This window comes from Neovison vison, chromosome 7, assembly GCF_020171115.1.
Source record: "Neovison vison isolate M4711 chromosome 7, ASM_NN_V1, whole genome shotgun sequence".
Classification (NCBI taxonomy): Eukaryota; Metazoa; Chordata; class Mammalia; order Carnivora; family Mustelidae; genus Neogale; species Neogale vison.
The window spans coordinates 125946371-125967736 of NC_058097.1; the positions used below are offsets into that span (position 1 = coordinate 125946371).

Genomic DNA, 21366 nt, shown 5'->3' on the forward strand with positions numbered 1-21366 from the left:
GATTGTATATAACATCTGCATATGGCAGTCTATATTGAATTGATAGTCATTTAAATCTGAATCTATTCTCTACTCCTCTCCACCTAGGTTTTATGTATATGATATCATTAACTACATTATTTTATTTTATGAATGCCTTCATTTATTTTTACAAATATACTTAGTTTTCATTCTCTCATTTATGGACTTTCCTTTCCTCAAAGAGTGTCCTATAATATTTCTGGTAAGGTTGTTTTTTTGGTAATGAACTCTTAGTTTTGTCTGGGATAGTATCTCTCCTTTTATTCTGGATAGGATATTCTTAACTGCAGATTTTCTTACTTTCAGGACTTTGAATATGTTGTGTCATAATATGCCAGAAAGGAATGGCTTGAAGTTTGATGAAAAGTCGACTTATAGACTTATGGGTTGTCCGTTATATAATTTTCTTCTTTATTCTTGCTGCTTTTATTATTTATTTATTTATTTGTTCTTCATCACTACTTTTTTTTTGTTGTTATTTTAATTAGTATGTGTCTTAGTGTGGACATCCTTGGGTTGATTTTTTTTTTTTTTGGGGGGTGAGGGTGGATTTCTCTGTCTTCTGTATCTGAATATCTGTTTCATTTACCAGATTAATGAAGTTTTCAGCTATTATTTCTTCAAATAAATTTTCTGTCTCTTTTTGTCTCTCCTTTTTCTGGCATCCTTATTACACAAATGTTGCTTTACATTTGATGGAATCACTTAGTTCCTTAAGTCTATTCTTGTTTTGCATATTTTTGTCTCCTCGTTTGCTCAGCTTAATTTCCATTACTTTGTCTTCCAGGTCATTAATTAATCCCTCTGCTTCCTCTAGCCTGTTATTTATTCCATCTAGAAATAATTTTTTATTTCATTTATTGTCTTCTCCATCTCTGATTGGTTATTTTTAACTCATTTTAAGGGTCTCACTGATGTCCTCTACTTTGTTTTTTCCCCCTCAAGGCTCATGAGTATATTATGATTATTATTTTAAATTATCTATTGGGAATATTATTTATCTCCATTTTGTTTGGGTTTTAACCTATGGTTTTAATCTATTCTTTCATTTGGGACATATTTTTCTCTCTCCTCATTCTGTCTAACTTTCTGCATCTATGTATTGGGAAAGTCAGTTGTGTCACTTGCTCTTAAAAGTAATGACTTTATGAAGAAGAGGTCCTGCAGTGTCATGTGGTGCAGTATTTCTTGTTCCCTAAGTCCTGGTGCTTTTAGGAATATCCCCTATGTGTGTGTGTGCTTACTTTGCTTTTGTGTCCTGGATGCTTATCCTTTTGTTCAGTTGTCTATAGAGGTTCTTTTTTTTTTTTTTTTTTTTAAGATTTTATTTATTTATTTGACAGAGAGAGATCACAAGTAGGCAGAGAGGCAGGCAGAGAGAGAGAGAGAGAGAGAGAGAGGAGGAAGCAGGCTCCCTGCTGAGCAGAGAGCCCGATGCGGGACTCGATCCCAGGACCCTGAGATTATGACCTGAGCCGAAGGCAGCGGCTTAACCCACTGAGCCACCCAGGCGCCCTCTATAGAGGTCTTTTTGCCTGTGTGGGCAGTGTTTAGGCCCCAGTAAGGGTGGGGCATATTTTAAAAAGGTGAATCCTGGTCTATTTGTGAAAGGACACTGGTACTGTTGCCAGAACAGAAACCTTGCAGTATGTGTGGGCCAGGAGATTCATTGCGGGGGGTGGGGAGTATGTGTGTGCGGATCTCCTGTGAAAATACCCTGCAGAAAGGAAACTGAGGCAAGTATGACTGGGAATGACAGATCTGCAAAATGCAAGGTGGAGGGGGTCTTGGCATAAGCCAGTTAGGTAGGGAGTATCAGAACAATGCTAGTTCCTCACAGGTAAACCTTTTTAAAAATTTTTATTTATTTATTTATTATTTATTTATTTTGCTGTGAGGGGTGAAATAGAGAAATAGTGCCTACCTGCTCCTTTGTTCCTAGAGGGATCTTCCTTTGATCCATGCCTTCCTGAGACAAGCTCTAATATGAATGAATAACACTCCCACAAGTCCCAAGCATTTTTCATACTGCTGGTTCTATGCAGTATCTGTACAGGCTGCTTGCTGTGCTATCTTTCTAAGGGCAGGAATTCACTTTCCTAATGCCCTCCTTGCTCTCCCAGATTTGAGCCCACTGATTTTTAAAATTCTAGGCTTTAGGTCCTGTTTGTTGCAAGAATCCATGAAATTATGTCCTTCTCACTTTTAAAGCCAAATGTTATGGAGTTTTGTCTTCTCTGTGCAGGCTTCCTGGAGTGCAGGCTCCTCTGTGGAGAAGGCTGGAGTTTCTTACCTTCTCTACACCACCAGCTTTCCCTGACTATGGACAGCCATGGTCTATTTCATTCCAAACTGTGTCTTTACCTTTCCTACCTTCTTCAGTGTGGCCTCTTCTCCACCTTTAGCTGTGGAGGTTGTTCTGCCTGTCTTCTGGTCATTTTCCTTTGTCATTTGTGCTGATATATTATCTAGTTGTATCCATGAGCTTAGGGTCCTCCTACTCTGCCATCCTCTCCCTCCCATTTCTACCTTTAAATAATTAGAAGGAACAATTGAAGGACCTCCCAAATTTGTTTTGAATATATGTCTATGGTAATTATCATGTGATATTCTCATGGGCTGTTAAACATTCTATTTTGTTCTATTTTATTTACCACTTTGAGTATAGATTTTTTAATGTTCTCTCTCAAAAGAGAAAAAGAAATATCTACCACTCACATTTCAATTAAATTAAAATCATAATATCTATAACAAGCTACTCTATTGACATAAGTTACAGCTAAATGCTTAGGAGAAACAACATGTCATAACTTCTGCTCATTAACCTAGTAAAAACATCTATTTTTTTCTGGATTCCAAGCTTTCCCCAAACATTAAGATTAATTATTTGTAGATCAACAAGACATATACTCTCATATTACTTTACTTTCCCAAATATGAAGAATTTATTTAGAGCATACAGTTATGGAATATGAGTGCTTAAAGGAAAGGGAGGGGGATTAGGCAAGAATCTTTGTAATGTGCCAAAAAACATAAGCAGGCAGAGCTAGAGCTGTCTGTGCAATATACTAGTGCATTTCCCTCTGCTTTAATTCTCTTTTCTCCCCACCTATTCAAACAAGCCAATACTTCACCATCCACTTAATCCTAGTCTTTCCCTTGAAGTTGTTGATGCGAATTGCTTAATAAATATGCAGAAGAGAGTCCAACAAAGGTCTCTGATGATACTATGATTAATATAAGGTATGTTCTGTACAATAGACTCCTAGGCATTTTTTCTACCTCTGCGTAGTTCAATATTTGTTTATCAGTCCAAATATCTGTAACCAGGCTTTGGAAACTTCAGGGCAATCTCAGTCTGTTCTTCCCCCAAAGAAAGCAGCAACCTCTTCCCTGAGGCTAGATATAAACATCTGTAACCTCTCATGACTGTGTGGGATTGCATTTTTTTCTGGTTTATCCAGACCATTCAGGACATTTTCTGACTTAAAGTAGCATTCAGTACATTTTTATTGAAGAAATAATACCTATGAAATGCTACCAGAAGGTTTATATGTTAATAAGGAGAGAATATCCAAACATATGTAATGAATTTATCAAAGGCATTGAGAAGTTTTATTTTTCTCCAATTACTGCCTTTAAATTTCCCCTGCTAGATTTTCCTTCTGCCCTGGATGACACTCTCAACACTCTCAGTAGATTCCCAGCTTTCTGTACACTTCAAGTTATAAAACAAAGTTTTGTTGTTGTTTTTCTTTTTCTTTTTCTTTTTTTTTTTATTTTTTTTTTTTTGGCTACTGGGATGAATTTTTAGAATGTTCATATATCTAACTAACCCTGACCTAAATTTCAGTCTCTCTACCTTCTTTTCTTTAGATTAGGTTTACCTTATGGCTAGGGAAACCATACTAGAGGAAAATGCGTATTGTTTTCTTTTCCTTCCTATTACTGATGAATCCTTTAATGCTGATGAAAAGATAAAGACCAAAAGTCCTACTTGGCCTAACTGACTGGCACTGTTGTAATTTGACAAGGCTATCTGCATAGCAGACTCCCAAATGTTGATTCTGTATTGTGTTGCACATGGTGGTTCTTTGGAGGCTCCTTACAATCCATCATGCTGCCCCGTTTCTACTCTCTAGTCCCTAGGAATCTACCTCCCCACCCCACCCCCAACAGCTTATCTCCTTCTGTTAAGTTGTATTGGCTAGAGTTCATCAAGATGACTAATTCTGCAGGATTAATGTCTGTCCCACAGAAAGTTCATGAATCTTTGTTCTCCCAAATGTTGTGACTTAGTGTATTTTCTGTGACCTTTTAAACTCATTTGGCCTTCAAGGACAACTGTTATCCACCTCATGCATTTAAAAAGCAGGAGTTAATTTCTATGCTCTTATACTACCATGTCATCCACACTCAAGCCTACGGAAAGCATGCAAGGTTTTTCTGAGATTTTTCTAACGTGTTCTGCCCCATTGTTTTCTCTATAATGGACATCTGAATTTCTGTAGCTTAGAAAGCATAGAAGTGAGAGGTGTATTTTCTTCCCGCAGACAGTCTAGTTACCAGAAGGGATTCTTCTGGACTGTCTTTGTTTGGCTTGAGGAAAGTATCCTCTTTCTTTCCCCTTAGTGATGGGAAATGAAGGCTCAGTTCCCTTCCATCAGCTTTATATAGTCTGAGGACTTAATTTTTTTTTTTTTTTTTTTACTATTCTTGATTTTCTTTAAATTTCTAATTGATTATTTAGGATGGACCATATTTTACATGTTAATTTGATTATTTAACTCAATTTGTTTTAATTTAAATTCCAGCAGAGTTAACATACATGGACATCTTTTAGATAATTACACAGGGCATGTGTAGCACCATTCTTTCAAATATGAGAATACTGAGTATTTATCATTCTCAACTTATGGCTTTAGTAAAAGTTGTGAACTAACTGGAAAACTGTTAGAATATGAAAGATAATTTAAAATAATATAATTTAAGCCACTGTGTTACAGAGAAGACAATAACTTCTCCAAAGTCCTAAAATCCATGGCAAAGTTGAATTTAGTGCACAATAGTAATCCTAGGTTATTTTCCCTAAATGCACTATTTTTCTTTCCAAGAGAAATCATTTCTCAAAGCTTATTAAGAAACTATATCTAAAACAATGTTCTGATCAGGCAGAATAACTTAACAGAAAGGAATCATCTGAATTTATGAAAAAACCACTTTATATGATTAAAGGCATGATGGTCTATTTTATTACTTAACAAAATAAGATTCCTTCGATGGAATTCAAAACATATCAGGTTTTTGTCACTTCATGTTCAACAATGACAAAAAAAAGATTCTAGTTTATTACTTTTTTCTTCTGAATCCATTACATTATATTTGATAATAACAACTGTTTATTTCTTCAATTCACTAGTCCATCATATTTTGTCAACTTTAATTTCAAACTGATCTACTTTTTTGGTCTTTATTTCTACTGATGGCTCTACTTTACTCTCACATACTGGCTCAAAACAGCAAACAAAAAACATCTTTTACTCTTTCCTCTCCTTTCCTTCTCATCAAATAAGTCAATTCCACTGGATGTGTCTATATATGTTTTTGGCCTCCAACCCATTCTTTCGATTTCCAGTTTGTCTACCTGTAACTATTCATCTTTCTCTCCTTTGGTAATCCTCTATTGTTAAACTTCCTATGTTACTAAAATATGATAAAAATAAAATAGAAAATGCATAGCTACTTTCTTAAAGTCCAGCTTACAGAATCATAGATCTAATAGGAGAAAAGCATTTATATCACCTGATTGAGCAAGCTTTTGATGCTAAAATTATCTTTACATAATGATCATTTAGCTCATACTTGAACTCTACAGAGAACGGACCGATTCTCTTGAGACAGAGTTAATTCTACCAGTGCACAACTCTGGCTTCTTAGAATGATCTTCATTTTAAATTAATTATACTTCTCACTTTTTGGTATTTTGACTGATTTGTCCCTTTGGAGATTTTAGAATAAATCTAAGCTGCTCACATATGACAAACTTTCAGCTACTTAAAGATAGAAGCTGCATGTGGTATTACCTTTGGGATTCTGACTTTTGAGCCAAGAATCCTGCCTATTTGCATGTGACAATTCTTTCTTGCTATGAGAAATAATATGCTGATGTACCTCACTAAGAGATCAGGATACTGAAAATGATATTTCTATATGATAGTTAAGAAAAAAGGTTATTTTTTCAAAAAATATTTTTTAAGATTTTATTTATTTGTTTGACAGAGAAATAGAGAGGGAGCACAAGTAGGCAGAACAGCAGACAGAGGGAGAGGGAGAAGCAGGCTTTCACTGAGCAGGAAACCCAACGCAATACTCAATCCAGCCCTTGGGATCATGACCCAAGCTGAAGGCAGATGCTAAACTGACTAAACCACCCAGGCGCTCCTTTTTTCAAAATCTTTGTATTTGTTTTATTCCATGAACGATTATAGTTGCTTATCATTAGGTAATATACAGAGGCCTGACCTCAATGTCCTAAATAAAGAAGACAATCTGCAACTGAAAGTCACTACTGTGAATCAGGATATAAAATAGGCAGGTAAAATCCCCTTAAAAAGTATGAGAAGAATATATTCCCAGAGTTCAAAAACAAAAAGCCTTTTTGCCTGACCCTTAAGATATTTGTATATTGGAGTTTTGAGTATATTTTACTCATTTACTTAAAAAAAGCAAAAGATAATTGATTCAGGAAAGACCTTGCAAGAAGAAGGAGGTCTTCACTGAATCTTACTTCAAAATTTCCTTAAACATTAGCTCTAATATTTAATTTAATCCTCGTTCTTTTAGTTCCTTTTACCATTTTCATTATAATATGGTTTCAAATTTTTCCTTATCACTTTGCTTTCCCTCCAGTAAATTCATTCTTGTTTATCTGTGTTTCTATTACATGTCTGAGCTAGGAACTGAACATAATACCACAGTCATTGTTAGCATGATAGATGTAAAGTAGATCTTACTTCTTGTTCTCGACATTGTTAATACAGCTGAGGATAATATTAGTTTTTTGGTTTGTTGGTTTGTTGGTTTGTTTTGGTAGGCACATAACAGTGCTGACTCATATTCAGATCAATAATTACTCATTGAATACCTGTTGTCATCTTCTCTCTTACAGACTTTTTTTTTTTTTTTTGAGAGAGAGAGAAAGAGAAGGAGAGAAGTGGGGGAGGAGCCAGAGGGAGAGGGAGAGAGAGAATCCAAAGCAGGCTTCACACCCAGAGTGGAGCCCAATGTGAGTCCATCTCACAACCCAAAGATCATGACTTGAATCAAAATCAAGAACCACACGTTTAACTGACAGACACACCAAGGCACCCCAGGTAGACTTTTTGAAATAGCAACCCATTCTCCCTGCTTACATTTTGCCCAAGCTCTACAATCTATTTTCTATAAAGCATTTAGCATGATCTTTTAACATGTTATCAAGTTACATCTCTGCTTAAAACATGATCTAGTCATTGCCTATTTACTAACTTCACTCTTTATGACTCTTCTTGTCATATACTCTCTTTATCCATAAAGGTTCTTCTATCTTCTATATTGGTTCTTCTTCAAACACAGAAAGTGCTTCCCTGTGAGGGTTTTGACATTTGCCTCCCTCAGCTGCTGAAACACTTTCTCTTGGATATTCACACGGCTTGCTTTTTTTCACATTCATTACATGTTTCCTTAGAGATCATTTCCGAGTGATATTTCTTGCCATCTTATGTAAAGCAACGACTTGCTACCCCAACACCACAGACATCACAGACATCACTCTTTAATTTACTCTCCTTAATTTCTTTATGGGAATTATTCCTGCAGACCTTGCATTATTTAGTTTCTTACTAAATTATCTATTTTTTCTCCTAGCATGTGTGTTCCTCAAGGATGCAAGTTTTGTCTGTCTTGTTCACTATTGTATCCTTAGTGACTAGAATGATACATAGTAAGCATTAAATAAATATTTTTTAAATTAGCAGAAAGATGATTTGGGCTAACAAATACTTGGAATTTATTAGGCCACTGGGACTGACCTTTTATCTCTGCACTTTCTATCTGTAATATAAAACATCTTTGACAAATTACTTATGCTATGCCCACTTGGAACTTTTTAACCATACCTATGATATTTTTTAGAAGACAAACTGAATCATAAGTGAAACAAATGTTCCAACTTGAGTTCTACTGAATCCTTTAGAAAAAGCCATCAAACACAAGCAAAAACAAGCCCATTCCTTCAGAATTAAGTGTCCAGGGGTGAGGTTGAAATAGTTCTTGCTCAAGTTAGGCATTAGACAAAAATAGTTCCAGGACAGCAAAGACATTATCAGTTAATGCATCTCTCTGAATTATTATAGAAGAACAAGTAGAGAGGCATACAAGTCAGGTTTCTTCTTGGAGATCTTTAGAACACCTTGAACAAAATCTGTCAGACCTACTGCTGTGTGAAAATGTGTAGCATGAGACCTCAGATGCCTGATCAAAGACACTGGTGATTCAAAGATTTTATTTTATTTTATTTTTATTTTTTATTTTTTGTCTTTATCCCCCATACATTTTATTTTTTCTTCTTTCTTTTCTTTTCCATTCCTTCCTGCCTTCCTTCCTTCTTTCCTCCCTCCCTCCCTCCCCCATCTTTCTTTTTCTTTCTTTCCCTTTCTTTCTTCCTCCCCATCTTTTCCTTCCTTCCTTCCTTCCTTTCTTTTTTCCTTTCTGCATATTTTCACAATCTCCTGAACTAAACTAAGAAAATTGTTTCTTCTTTAACTCCAGACTACAAGATATCCAAAAATATCTCAGTTCAGTCCATGGTATTAAAAGATATAAGAATGATCAGATTAGAAAATCCAAAGTTATTCATCATTTTTGGAGGTTTTCTGACCAGAAATTTTTATAAACAGAAACATAGCTTATGTATGCCTCTCTTCACAGAAGAATTAAATAAGTAATTAATTATTCCTTTCATTTATTTAAAAATGAGTACCCATGCTTTAGAAAGTATTATTCTAAGTCTTTTTTAAGAAACATTAAATAAGGTACACTTTGCCTGTTTTTATAAAGCAAGATAATCCTGTTTCCTTTAAGGATATAAAAATTATAATTATAAATATTAAAATACTAAAAAGGTAAATATCATCACTTAAAACCATATTTATCCCTGATCTGGCCCATTTGAATGGTTCTGTTGAAGCACAGACACCTTCATATATACATCATATAATAACCAAGTAACAAGTTCTCTGACAAATTTTTGCTAAAGCTACAGTGAGAATTAGAATGGGAAACATTTTTTCTCAATGTTAGAAAAAATATTTTTGTTGATAGATGTATCAAATAAATATCACCAAATATAGAAATCTACAGTTTCAAGAAATATGCAGTTGACTTGGTTGGTTATTAGCAAAAAATATTTTCCCAAATAGCTAAGTAACCCTTTTTTAATCTCACAATCAGTTAGATATGATTTATTTTACACATGATGTATTTTAAATATTTGGATCCTGATAAGTCTATAAATTTTATTTAAAGTCAAGGAGAACAGAATTTTTTTTTTCTGTGTTTCTCTGCAACTCAGTTGTGTCCACCTTGTTTGGGTTCTTACAAATATAACTACCTTACATTTTATCAGTAGAATAGATGTGTATTGAATTACTGAGCTATAGAAAATGTAGCTGTTTTCTTGTTGATAAATTTTTCAAACTACTAAATAGAGGCAGCTCCTCAGAGGTTCTATCTAAGCAATAAAACAATCTTTACCATACGTAGATATATTTTGCTGTTTTATTACTGTAGTAGAAATTTATCTGTGCTTAACAAATGGTATCGTGAACATCTGTTCAAAATTTCTTGTGGACAGTTGATACAGTATAAATTTTCTGAGCATTATTTTACAATATCAGAAAGAACTACTGATTCTGGTTAATATGTTAGCAACAAATATTTATTTGTTTTGAACATAGTAATTTCAATAAGAGTCCAGTTGAAGTAGCATGAGATAACTTTCACGACATTTCTAGATTATAAAACATTTTGATGTATTTTTTCTGCTTACACTTTAACCAATAATTATGTGGAAAAATCTTTAATATTTATCATGTAGGCGAAATAACATTCATTTGACCCAATAAACTAGTTAATTCTCCCTTTACTCTCCCAAACACTGAGAACACATACTTATTCTCATTTCTTGGGGATGTTGAATCTGGCTCTCTTCAGCTGATGGTTTCCTTTTTATATCACTCTAGGAATTGCTGAAAATTATAGATATTTCTTATCATTTTCTATGCTTTTAAGATAAAAATAAAACTAAATTCAAGTATCCTCCTCCACCAAAACCCCACCTCCACTAATAAGGAGAAATTAAATTGTCTTTTGATTAATTACATGTCTAATACAACCAGTGCACAGCTAATAAGAGTCAAACTTGTATGACTTTTTTTTTTTTTTTTTTTTTTTTTGGCACTGAGGTAACCTTTATTATCATTATGACTTCCTGGGGGACAAATACAGTGTGTACATATATAATTTCAAAATGATCACAGAGGAGCCACATAATCCATTTCTCTTTTTCAACTGCAGTAAGCCAGTCAGACTTAATATTATCAGGCACTTGTTTTCGGTAACACTTCTCTTTTCATTTCCTTTTAAAGTTGTTAGGAGGGGTGCCTGGGTGGCTCAGTGGGTTAAAGCCTCTGCCTTCAGCTCAGGTCATGATCCCAGGGTCCTGGGATCGAGCCCCGCATTGTGCTCTCCGCTCAACAGGGAGCCTCCTTCCTCCTCTCTCTCTGCCTGCCTCTCTGCCTACTTGTGATCTCTATCTGTCAAATAAAGTTGTTAGGAAACCCTACTTGTCAATGACAAAGTTCTGAGCTATTACCTCACTGCCACCAAGGAGAGTATTTGCATAAGCTTATCCATGACAGACATTCTCTGTTCACTAGTATATCATCTTCTTGGCAAAAGGAACAAACCTGTCCGATAAAATGAATTTAACTCAATGAAGAAGAATGAGGTGAAAGTGTTGAGAAAAATGCGTGGTTTGGGGTTGTTTTAAAGCAATACGGCTTACATCCTGAAACTAATTCAGGAAAAATGAACTACAGGTAATTATATCAGAAGAAAGTCGGTGTAACTTTGAGAACTGAATTTCTTCTCTTATCTCCCCTCTCTGTTGTCTGGTACGTTGAAGTCATTGATATAGGAGGCAGCCTTCTCATTATTCTTCCACTAGTTACCATTTATGTGTCATTGGGTATGTGATAGAACCTCCCTGAGCCTCATTCCTATTGAGAACAAATAATATTTCACTTGCCAAATATAAGGAATCAGGCACATGATCTCCAAATTATTTTTAACCCTATTTTTTTTTTAATTTAGTGAAGGAGATTTTTTTCAATATAGTCGCACTATTACTATATCTAGTTTAAATAAATCTAATTAAATATTTTTTCTTAAGTCTATAACTTTGATAGAAATGCATAAGCTTAAAAAATGCATAAGCTTATGCATTTCTATCAAAGTTATAGACTTAAGAAAAAATATTTAATTAGATTTATTAAAAATAGAACTTCCCTATGACCCTGCAATTGCACTCCTTGGTATTTACCCCAAAGATACAGATGTCGTGAAAAGAAGGGCCATCTGTACCCCAATGTTTATAGCAGCAATGGCCACGGTCGCCAAACTGTGGAAAGAACCAAGATGCCCTTCAACGGATGAATGGATAAGGAAGATATGATCCATATACACTATGGAGTAGTATGCCTCCATCAGAAAGGACGAATACCCAACTTTTGTATCAACATGGACGGGACTGGAAGAGATTATGCTGAGTGAAATAAGTCAAGCAGAGAGAGTCAATTATCATATGGTTTCACTTATTTGTGGAGCATAACAAAAAGCATGGAGGACATGGGGAGTTAGAGAGAAGGGGGTTGGGGTAAATTGGAAGGGGAGGTGAATCATGAGAGACTATGGGACTCTGAAAAACAATCTGAGGGGTTTGAAGTGGTGTGGGGGGGTGGGAGGTCGGGGTACCAGGTGGTGGGTATTATAGAGGGCACGGATTGCATGGAGCACTGGGTGTGGTGAAAAAATAATGATACTGTTATGCTGAAAATAAATAAATTTAAAATAAATTATATTAAAAAAAAAAGAAATGCATAAGCAAATTTAGGATGTTGAAAGCAATACACTAGTACTGGGGACTGAAAAAAAAGAATGCTTTTTCAAAATCCTTCAACCAAATAATCTTCAACCACATGATAATGTGGTAATAATAACTACATTGTAGCTTATTTAATAATAAATAATTAATATTTGTATTTGACATATTTCACATACACTATCTGTCTTAAGCTCAGTATCCCATCATGCCGTTTTATTATATTTCACAAAAAGAAACATACTGTTAATGATTATTATTATGATGCATATTTCTAAGTGTTAAATATTTTAAAAGAAATTAGAATAATTACTAGCCACATTCCCAAAGGGATTCAATGATTAAAAAACCCATTAGATAGGATATTCTATAAAACAGAGCAGAACAATTTAAACCCTTTAATTTTTGTTGTTGTGTTTGTTTAAACATGGAGATTAAATGAAAAGCAATTTACAGAACCAAGGAATGTCAGTAAAGTTGTTTATAAATTCAAAGAAGGTAAATCCTGTATCATATTGCTTCCTCCCAATTGCTTCCTCTATACTCATTTGAAGGATAATAAATCTTTGAAGAATCATTTTTAAAGAAAACAACATGGATTTTGACACAGTAGAGGTTGAAATGTTGATAATTTTTGTAGCTATGTATAGAACTAGGCTATGCTAATTATGATTTCTCCCCCAATTTCGTACATTCTATGCTGAAAAGCTTAGATTTTATTCAAGTGAATTTATCTTATACTAATAAAAAAATTTATTGATTTTTAAAGATTTTAAGCTCAGCTAATAAAGTTAGACCACAGTGTTCTCACTGTCATTGTATTTGAAATAATGAGAAAAAGAAATCTTATATCTTCTTTGTTGTTAACTAAAACAGGATTATTATTTCCATATAAAATATTCATAGATATAAAACATTATGTGGTAGAGCTTGAAAATGGGCATGTCTTACTGCTCTTTATATACTTTATTTAGACCACTTTGCTGAGGTATGATTGATACACAATAAACTACATATTTTATGTATATAACTTGATAAGTTTGGAATAAGTATACATCTGCTAAACCATCACCATAATCTATGCCATAAACATCTCCATCATCTTCAAAAGTTTTGCCTGCCCTTTTAATTTATTATTTTCCTTTTCTTTTCTTTTCCTTTATAGTAAGAAGACTTAAAATGAGATTTACCCTCTTGGAAAATTTATATAAAGAACCTGTAAAGAATCTAAAATAGTCAAACTTATAGAAGCAGAAAGTAGAATGGTGGGTGCCAAGGAGCTAGAAAGAGGGGAAAACAAGAAGGTATTATTCAAAGGGTACAAAGTTTTAACTATGAAAAATGCATAAATCCTAGAGATTGACTGTGTAGCGCAATGCCTAAGTTAATAATACTATATTCGATATCTTTACAGGGTGCTTTTGCAAACTACTCTCTTCAAAAGGTGGAATCTATTTTTTGACTCTCTGCATCCTGTTTTGGCCCATGTAATTTGTTGTAGTCCATGCGACAATAACTAACGTGGCACAAAGGCTTGAAAAGTGCTTGCAAGTTGGATTTTGTCTCTACTTTTGCTTCACTTATCTGAGCAACTGTGTGAAAGAGCCTGGGCTAGAGTACTGGAAAATCAGAGACATGATCAAGCCATCCCCATTGCCTTTGCTAGTGGAGCCAATAACCACTAGTGGGAGGCTAACTACGTTATCCTATCCTACTCTTTCAAATGTCGTGGGGACTGCAGAGATCAGCTACACCTGACCAAACCAGAAGAACCATCAACGTGACGCTCAGGATTGTAAGAAATAATGTTTGTGGGGTGTGTGTGTGCGTGTGTGTGTGTGTGTATGTGCATGCACACACACGTGCATGGGTGTGCACTCATATGCACTACTAAATCTGAGGATGGTTTATTACACAGAAAAAACTAACTAGTGAAATATACAATCAACATGTATATTATGTCTTCTGTGGATTGAATTTCTGTAAATAGTAGTTCCTCTAGGCTTAAAACACATCCATAAATGTACAGACACACAGACTTGAATTTCTATCTTTTTGAAGTTATCTGCCATTCTTTCAGTTGTTTGGTTCACCTTCAGAAAATAAAATTTACAATATCTAATTTTCCTCCTCTACTAACCATTTCACAACTCACTGTCATAAGATTGATGTTTCCTACTACTTCTTAAATAAAGCACATATTTTATGTAGATTCTCTGTTTATGTACAATGTTCTTTTTCTATCAAAGGATTCTATTGCAGAGTCACATATTACATTTAGCTTTTGTGTCATCTTAGATTCCTTTTTCTTTGACACTTTCTCCGATATTCCTAGATTTTGATGACCTTCAAATTTTTGAAGAGTACTGGCCAAGTATTTCATAGAATGTCTCTCCTTTGGGATTTAACTGACATTTTTCTCATACTAGACTGGGGACACAGGTCTTAATGAGGAAAATCACAGAAGTAAGGTGCCATTCTTATCACACCACATCAAGGGTAAATGCCATCTTTGCTGATGTTGACTTTGATCATCACTGAGTTGAAGAAGTTATCAGTTTCCTTCTCTGGAAAGTTACTTTTTTTATCCTTTTCTATTCTGTATTCTTTGGAAACAAGTTTCTGTGGGGTCCACATTTAAAGGATGGGGAAGTTACATTCCACTTCCCTGAGAAAAAAAGTATTTTCATAAATTATTTGAAATTCATCTACATGGGAAATTAGTCTATTTTTTTGTTTTATTTATTTATTTGCTTATCATATCAATATGGACTTATGGGGAATTATTTTATTCTTTGGGCTTTAACTCATATTTCTTTATTTTCTTGCTCAAATTTTTTCCAGTTTGGGCTATTGGGAACTTTTTCAGTTGGTTTCTGTGTCCCTTTGACATACTTGCTTCATTGTGTTTGTTTTTCTTGTGTTGCTTTGTTTGTTTTAGCACTTCTTTACTCTTTGTTATTATAAGATACCCTAGGCTTGTCAAGTATACTTCCTGCCCCAGTCCTAGAGTTAGTCCTTCTTCAAATAGCCCTGATCCCTTCAATTGGAGAATAGTATTAGAAACCAAGATCTTAGCACTTTATGTACTGGTTTCTACTATAGTACCTTGCTCATATGCCATCTTAAATGACAGAACATGATATATGTGTGCATACCTAGCCACATATATATATATATACATATCTATACTTTTTATATGTAACCATCTGCATCTACATTAAGCTAAATGTAAGTTCATAATGAAGTCTTTAATGCTAACCCATTACCACATGGATCAATCTATCCTTCTCTTGCTCATCTGTAACCTCCCATTCTAACAGTGAAAAAATTGGCTCCATTCACCACCACTGCCTTAATTGTTCAATTTCATGTATAGTGGGATTAGAGTTGCTAATGATAATATTACTAACTAGAGCATATTACCTAAGTACAAGGTTTTTGGTGGTTGTGTGTGTGTGTGTGTTTTCTTGCTTTTAGTTTTGAAGATTCATTTCCATAGTTACTAAACTCATTACCCTTGTCCCCCACTGCCTTAAATGAAGTTTCTTCATACATTTGTAATATAGTTAGGTTGTTTGTCACATTCTGCCTTTTAATCTGGGATCCATTAATCTCCTAAATTATTATTGTTTTTAATTTGTATATAATGATATTTACTTTGTGCTATAAAGTTCTATTAGTTTTGATAAATGTATAATGGCATGCATTCACCATTACAATATCACAGAGAGTGTTTTTATCACCCTAAAAAATACCTTATCTTTGCTCACGCATTTAATCATCCCCTTTTTTCAACCTCTGGTAAACAGTAATCTGTACTGTTTCTATAGTTTTTCCCTTACCAAAAGGTCATATAAATAGAATCATGCAATATATAGTCTTTTCAGACAAGCTTCTTTCAATTAGCAATATATATATAAGATTTATCCAGGTCTATGTATGGTTTGATTATTTATTTTTATCACTGAATAGTATTAAACTATATAAAATTTACACAGTTTATCCAGTCACTTATTAAAGAGCATCTTGGTTGCTTCCCATTTCTGATGATTGTTAATAAAGCTCCTGTACACTTTTCTGTGCAGATATTTTATTATGTGCATACATTTTAAAATCAGGTACATGTCTAAGTGTCCAGATGCTTAATTATATGGCAAAGCTATTTAGCTTTGTAAACACAGCAAACTGTCCTCCAAGGTGGCTGTGCCATTTTGCTTTTCTACCGTCAATGAATAAACATTCCTGTTCTGTATCCTCACCAACAATTTTATTTTTTGTGTCTATCTGGATCTTAACCATTTTGATATAAGTAGTGGTATCTCACCATGGTTTTATTTATTTTATCTTTTTAAAGATTTTATTTATTTGTTTGACAGAGATCATAAGTAGGCAGAGAGGCAGGTAGAGAGGGAGAGAGGAGGAAGCAGGCTCCTGGCTGAGCAGAAAGTCTGATGTGGGACTCGATCCCAGGACCCTGGGATCACGACCTGAGTGGAAGGCAGAGGCTTTAACCCACTGAGCCACCCAGGCACCCCTCACCATGGTTTTAATCATCAGTCTGTTTTTAATATAAGGCTGTAGATCACTATACAAGCTATAAATATTTCATTGTTTTTAATAGCCAGTTTCCAGATATAGGCTTGTATAAGAATTCTATATTTCTTAGTAAACACTCCCAAGATAATCTATTCATTAAAAAAAAAAGAAGAAGAAGAAGTAAAACAAAAAAAGAATACAGTCTTGGACTTCTCATTTTTTTGATCAATTTTGTTGGTTCAAATAACAGCAACAATATAAAATATGTGCACGACCCATAGCTTAATTACCCTTATTTTCTGTAATAGTAATCAGTTTACTATGCCAGATAGGTCTTATAATGTGACATTTATAAACAAATAAAAAGCAATAACTGAGAAAACCTAAAGAATAAGAATCAAATTATAAAATAGTGAATATTCAATGCAAGTATCACCAACTAACAAAAGCATAAGAGCTATATTTCCAAATTAAAAATGAGAGAATTTTTTGAGTAAAATTATCCTTGATAATTGATCCTTACAAGTACCTAATCAATTTTTAAACAAATCTCCATAGTAGAAAAGAATCTGTTTTAAAAATAACACACATATAGATGTCTTATATTGAGTACAGATAATTAAAAATAAATTTCATACAAAAATGAGAAATGTCCTTTGTTTTCAACTTTTTTGGGAATTGTTTATAATATCTAAATAGTAATGTACATTCAGACAGCCTTGATACTCTTATCTTACAATGTTTCATTTTATTCTATGGAGACAGAAGCCCATGATGACCTTATGAATTGGAAATCTAGTGATTGTGGACCCCACCTCAGACTGAATATTTTCATGTTTCAACAACAAGAGTAGCTACCTCAGCTGAAGTGACTATCTGGGAGGATAACGTGCCAGTACAAGAAAATAAGACTTTGGAGTGATAGTATAAATTACCATTCTCCCTCCAACTATCATTGTCAAATAAATAAACAAAAAAGCAGTAGACTCCAGTTAAATTTAAATGTTGGATAAAATTAAATATTGCATGGAACATTCTAGAACTAAAACAATTATTTGTTGTTTTTGAAATTGTTGTTTTGAAATTGTTGTATTTGAAATTCAAACTTAACTGGGTATCCTGTCTTTCATCTTGCAAACCTACCTCTATTCCTTTCAGTTAGTTCAATTTGGGGAAGAGGGCATTGAGACAGTAAAAAAGAAAGAAACGATCACTGGGGGAGATGCTACTACTATACAGAAAGAAAAACAGATAAAATATTTGAAGAGTCTTTACTTCTTTTTAAAGTAACCATAATATTGATGGACCATGGTTTTTGTTTAACTTTAAATGCCTTTTGCTCTTGTTTTCTTGCTTTTTCATGCTTTCACAGATGTGTATATCAACATTTTTAGAAGTTTCATCTTACCTTTCCTGTATCTTCTTAAACCTGTTTTTTCCACATTAGCAGTTATACTCAATACATAAAAATAATAATAAATTAAGGATTGTTTTATTGTTTTTGCAGTTAGTTACTAACATTTCAACAAAAAAGAGGTTTTGCTATATCTTCTGAAAGCATTCAAATACATGTAAATATGTTAGTTGTGACATTTAAACATATAGTGTGCATTTATAACTGCAATAATAAATTAATCTAAGTTGAGGATTACCTTTTTGCTTTTAAAGAAGATCCATCCATCATAAATAGTTGAAGTTACAGTAATAGCACTTAATAAAACAACATAGCTATTGAGTTAAATCAAATCAAGCTATAAATGTTACAAATGTAAACATTTAAATTATTATTATAATTTAATTTCTAGACATTCTTAAATTAAAAAACAAAAACTTGTGGCATATTAATTTTTAGTATTATGATAGTATTACTCCAAAGAAGATAAACTACTTTTACAGAGTAAAAGATAACATTTTAGATCCAAGATGTAGAACAATAAGATTGATCGAAGCAAAGTTAGAGAAGCTGAGACAAGACAAATTCATTGTGTTGTAAATGCCTTTAAATGATTGTGTGTGTGAGTATAATGAATCTGGCATAATTCTGTCTTTATATGATAAAATTTCGCATTGTAGTGAGACATTTTTATAGTTATTTGAGATAAATGATAAATATATTACCAAATCTTCTAAAGGTTAATAATGGTTTACATTGTAAATGAAAGTCAGTGAGGTGGGATGGATATTCATTTTATTAACATTCATATAGTGTTTTCCTAGGTACCTTATTATATTGAATTGTATATGACTTTTTGCTTTTAACAAAGTTTAAGAATTGTTTTCTTTCTTTTGTTGAAAAGTGTGACTTCTGATATAAATTTAAATGAACATATTTCATTTAAAGGATATTTTGTAATAAAGATATTTTGTAATGAAGGATATTTTGTAATGAAGACTTTAATATATTTTTGTTATTTCATATGTACAGCAAAATTCTTACCTGAAAGACACCCAGCTACTGACAGAAGCAGAATTAGTTTCCAGGAGGAAGTCATCCTTGGTTACTAGGATATCTTGTGTCTCAGTGTGTTTAGCAGCTCTGATGTTTCTTCTTTAAAGAATGCCCTGTGGGCATAAATAACAGTTTCAAAAACTGAGAAAGTAATAAAAGTAGACAAACACAAATCAACTCAAAATTATCACAGTAAAATAATAAATACATTTTATTACAAAGGTTGGATTAATGTATACTTGGATATTGACAACACTGAAATAATTCCATTAAAATTAATCCACTGCATGACACAAAAACTTGAGAAGTGATAAACTTTCTTTAACACATTTATTTATATTAAGTACTCCTTTACATAAAATTAAAACATCAGGTTTTAATGAGGATGATTTTTCCTCACAGGGAAATAGCCATATATATTACATTAGACAACTTATTGGACTAGAAAAATAGGATAGAAAAACCAGTTATATTAATATATACTCCTCTGGTCTAGAACATAACTAATGATCAGTTAGCCAAGTGATTTTATACATTGTGCTGTAGCTCATCTAAACCTCCACAGGAAATTTCCTCACTTAATTATTAATGTGAACTGCATTTGTTTATAACTCCTGTGATTATCTGCACTGTGTCTTATTTCCCTACTCTGATATTTCCCTCAGCATTCTTTGCTAGCCAGAATCTAAAGGAAATACTCTTTGTGAATATTTAAACTTTTTGTCTAATTGCGTTTTTATAACAATGATGAGTGTAGCCCATTAGTTTTGCTAAGTTCCATTATTTGTCCTGAAAGATACGGTAAACATAAAAAATATATTTTGGAATGGAACTTCCTGCAAGAATTTGACAAATGTGCATTCGAAATTCCTATAATAGACAAATAACTTCTGAGTTTTCAGGTGTCACTTAGTGATTAAATTGGGAAATAATTGTATAGTGTGTTAATAATTTTAAAATAACAATTGCTTCTTGGCAACTGTTTCCTTCTTATGGACTTAGAAATTCAGGTTACGGGGCACCTGGGTGGCTTACGGGGTTAAAGCCTCTGCCTTTGGCTCAGGTTATGATCTCAGGGTTCTGGGATTGAGCCCCTCATTGGGCTCTCTGCTCAGCAGGGACCCTGCTTCCCTCTCTCTCTCTCTCAGCCTGCCTTTCTGCCTACTTGTGATCTCTCTGTCAAATAAATAAATGAAATTTTAAAAAAAGAAGAAGTTCAGATTATCTCTATATTTTAGAAAAAAATCTTAAATATATAGGCAAGCACTCCCCCCCTCAATTTGATATAATCTTGCCCAAACAGGAACCTCTATTAGTGAATCTTCCACCTAATAATGTTAGTCTTATTTCATTTATATTTTTAAATCTAAACATTGGTAATCTATTTGAATTATATGATTAGAAATCACAAGTGGACAAGAAAGTTAATAACAACTAATAATGGTTGATTTATAGCCATTTACTTCCAAAAAAAAAAAAAGACTTTTCTTTCGTTCTTTTAAATAAATATCAGAAACAAAAACTATTTAAAGCACAAAAAACCTTATTATTCATTTTTATAATTTAAAACATTTTTATATTTATATACTGTTTATTTTACTAGAAATGAAAAGAAGAAAATTAGCACTTCACACGTAAACATTAGAGAGATTTAAAGTTGCTAGAACCACAATTACGATTCATGAGAACTTCACACTTGAATTAGTGAATTTTCAACCCATGTTGAAATGGACTTCTCTCAGATTGTGAAATCTGAGATATTACTATCGTTTTGCTTCACTTGTTTTGATGAGCTTCTGTTCAGTCTATGTCCCCCAAACTGGTATTTTCTTTCTCTATTTGCAATGTCCTCTATTGTGTTAGCCATTCTTCATCAACAAATGCAAAAGTTTTCAGAGCATTTACATGCTATATATTGGGAATGTCAGAGAAAATGCACACATGTGCACACACACACACACACATGCGCGCATATATGGAGAAGTTAATCACAGAGTATGAGCCAAGAAGGGGGAGACTGTAAATATACTACTAATATAGAGCTATTAAAAGGGAGAATCTATTCATAAAACTGGCAGAAGTTGGAAATAAAACAGAGGGTTCTTCAGTAAAATTTCAGGACACTGATCTTAGACAAATGTTTTACTGTTGAATGAAA

General features: G+C 33.4%; 1 protein-coding gene across 2 annotated transcripts in view; it reads right to left on the minus strand.

Annotated features, from left to right (window-relative positions):
• Window positions 1-21366, minus strand: part of CNTN5 (contactin 5) — a 1378465-nt gene that overhangs the window by 756885 nt on the left and 600214 nt on the right. For both annotated transcript variants that reach the window (XM_044258257.1, XM_044258256.1), the window contains one exon: window positions 19197-19321. In XM_044258257.1, coding sequence (XP_044114192.1) covers window positions 19197-19251 — 55 coding nt within the window. In that variant the 5' untranslated portion in view covers window positions 19252-19321. The remainder of the gene's footprint in view (window positions 1-19196; window positions 19322-21366) is intronic.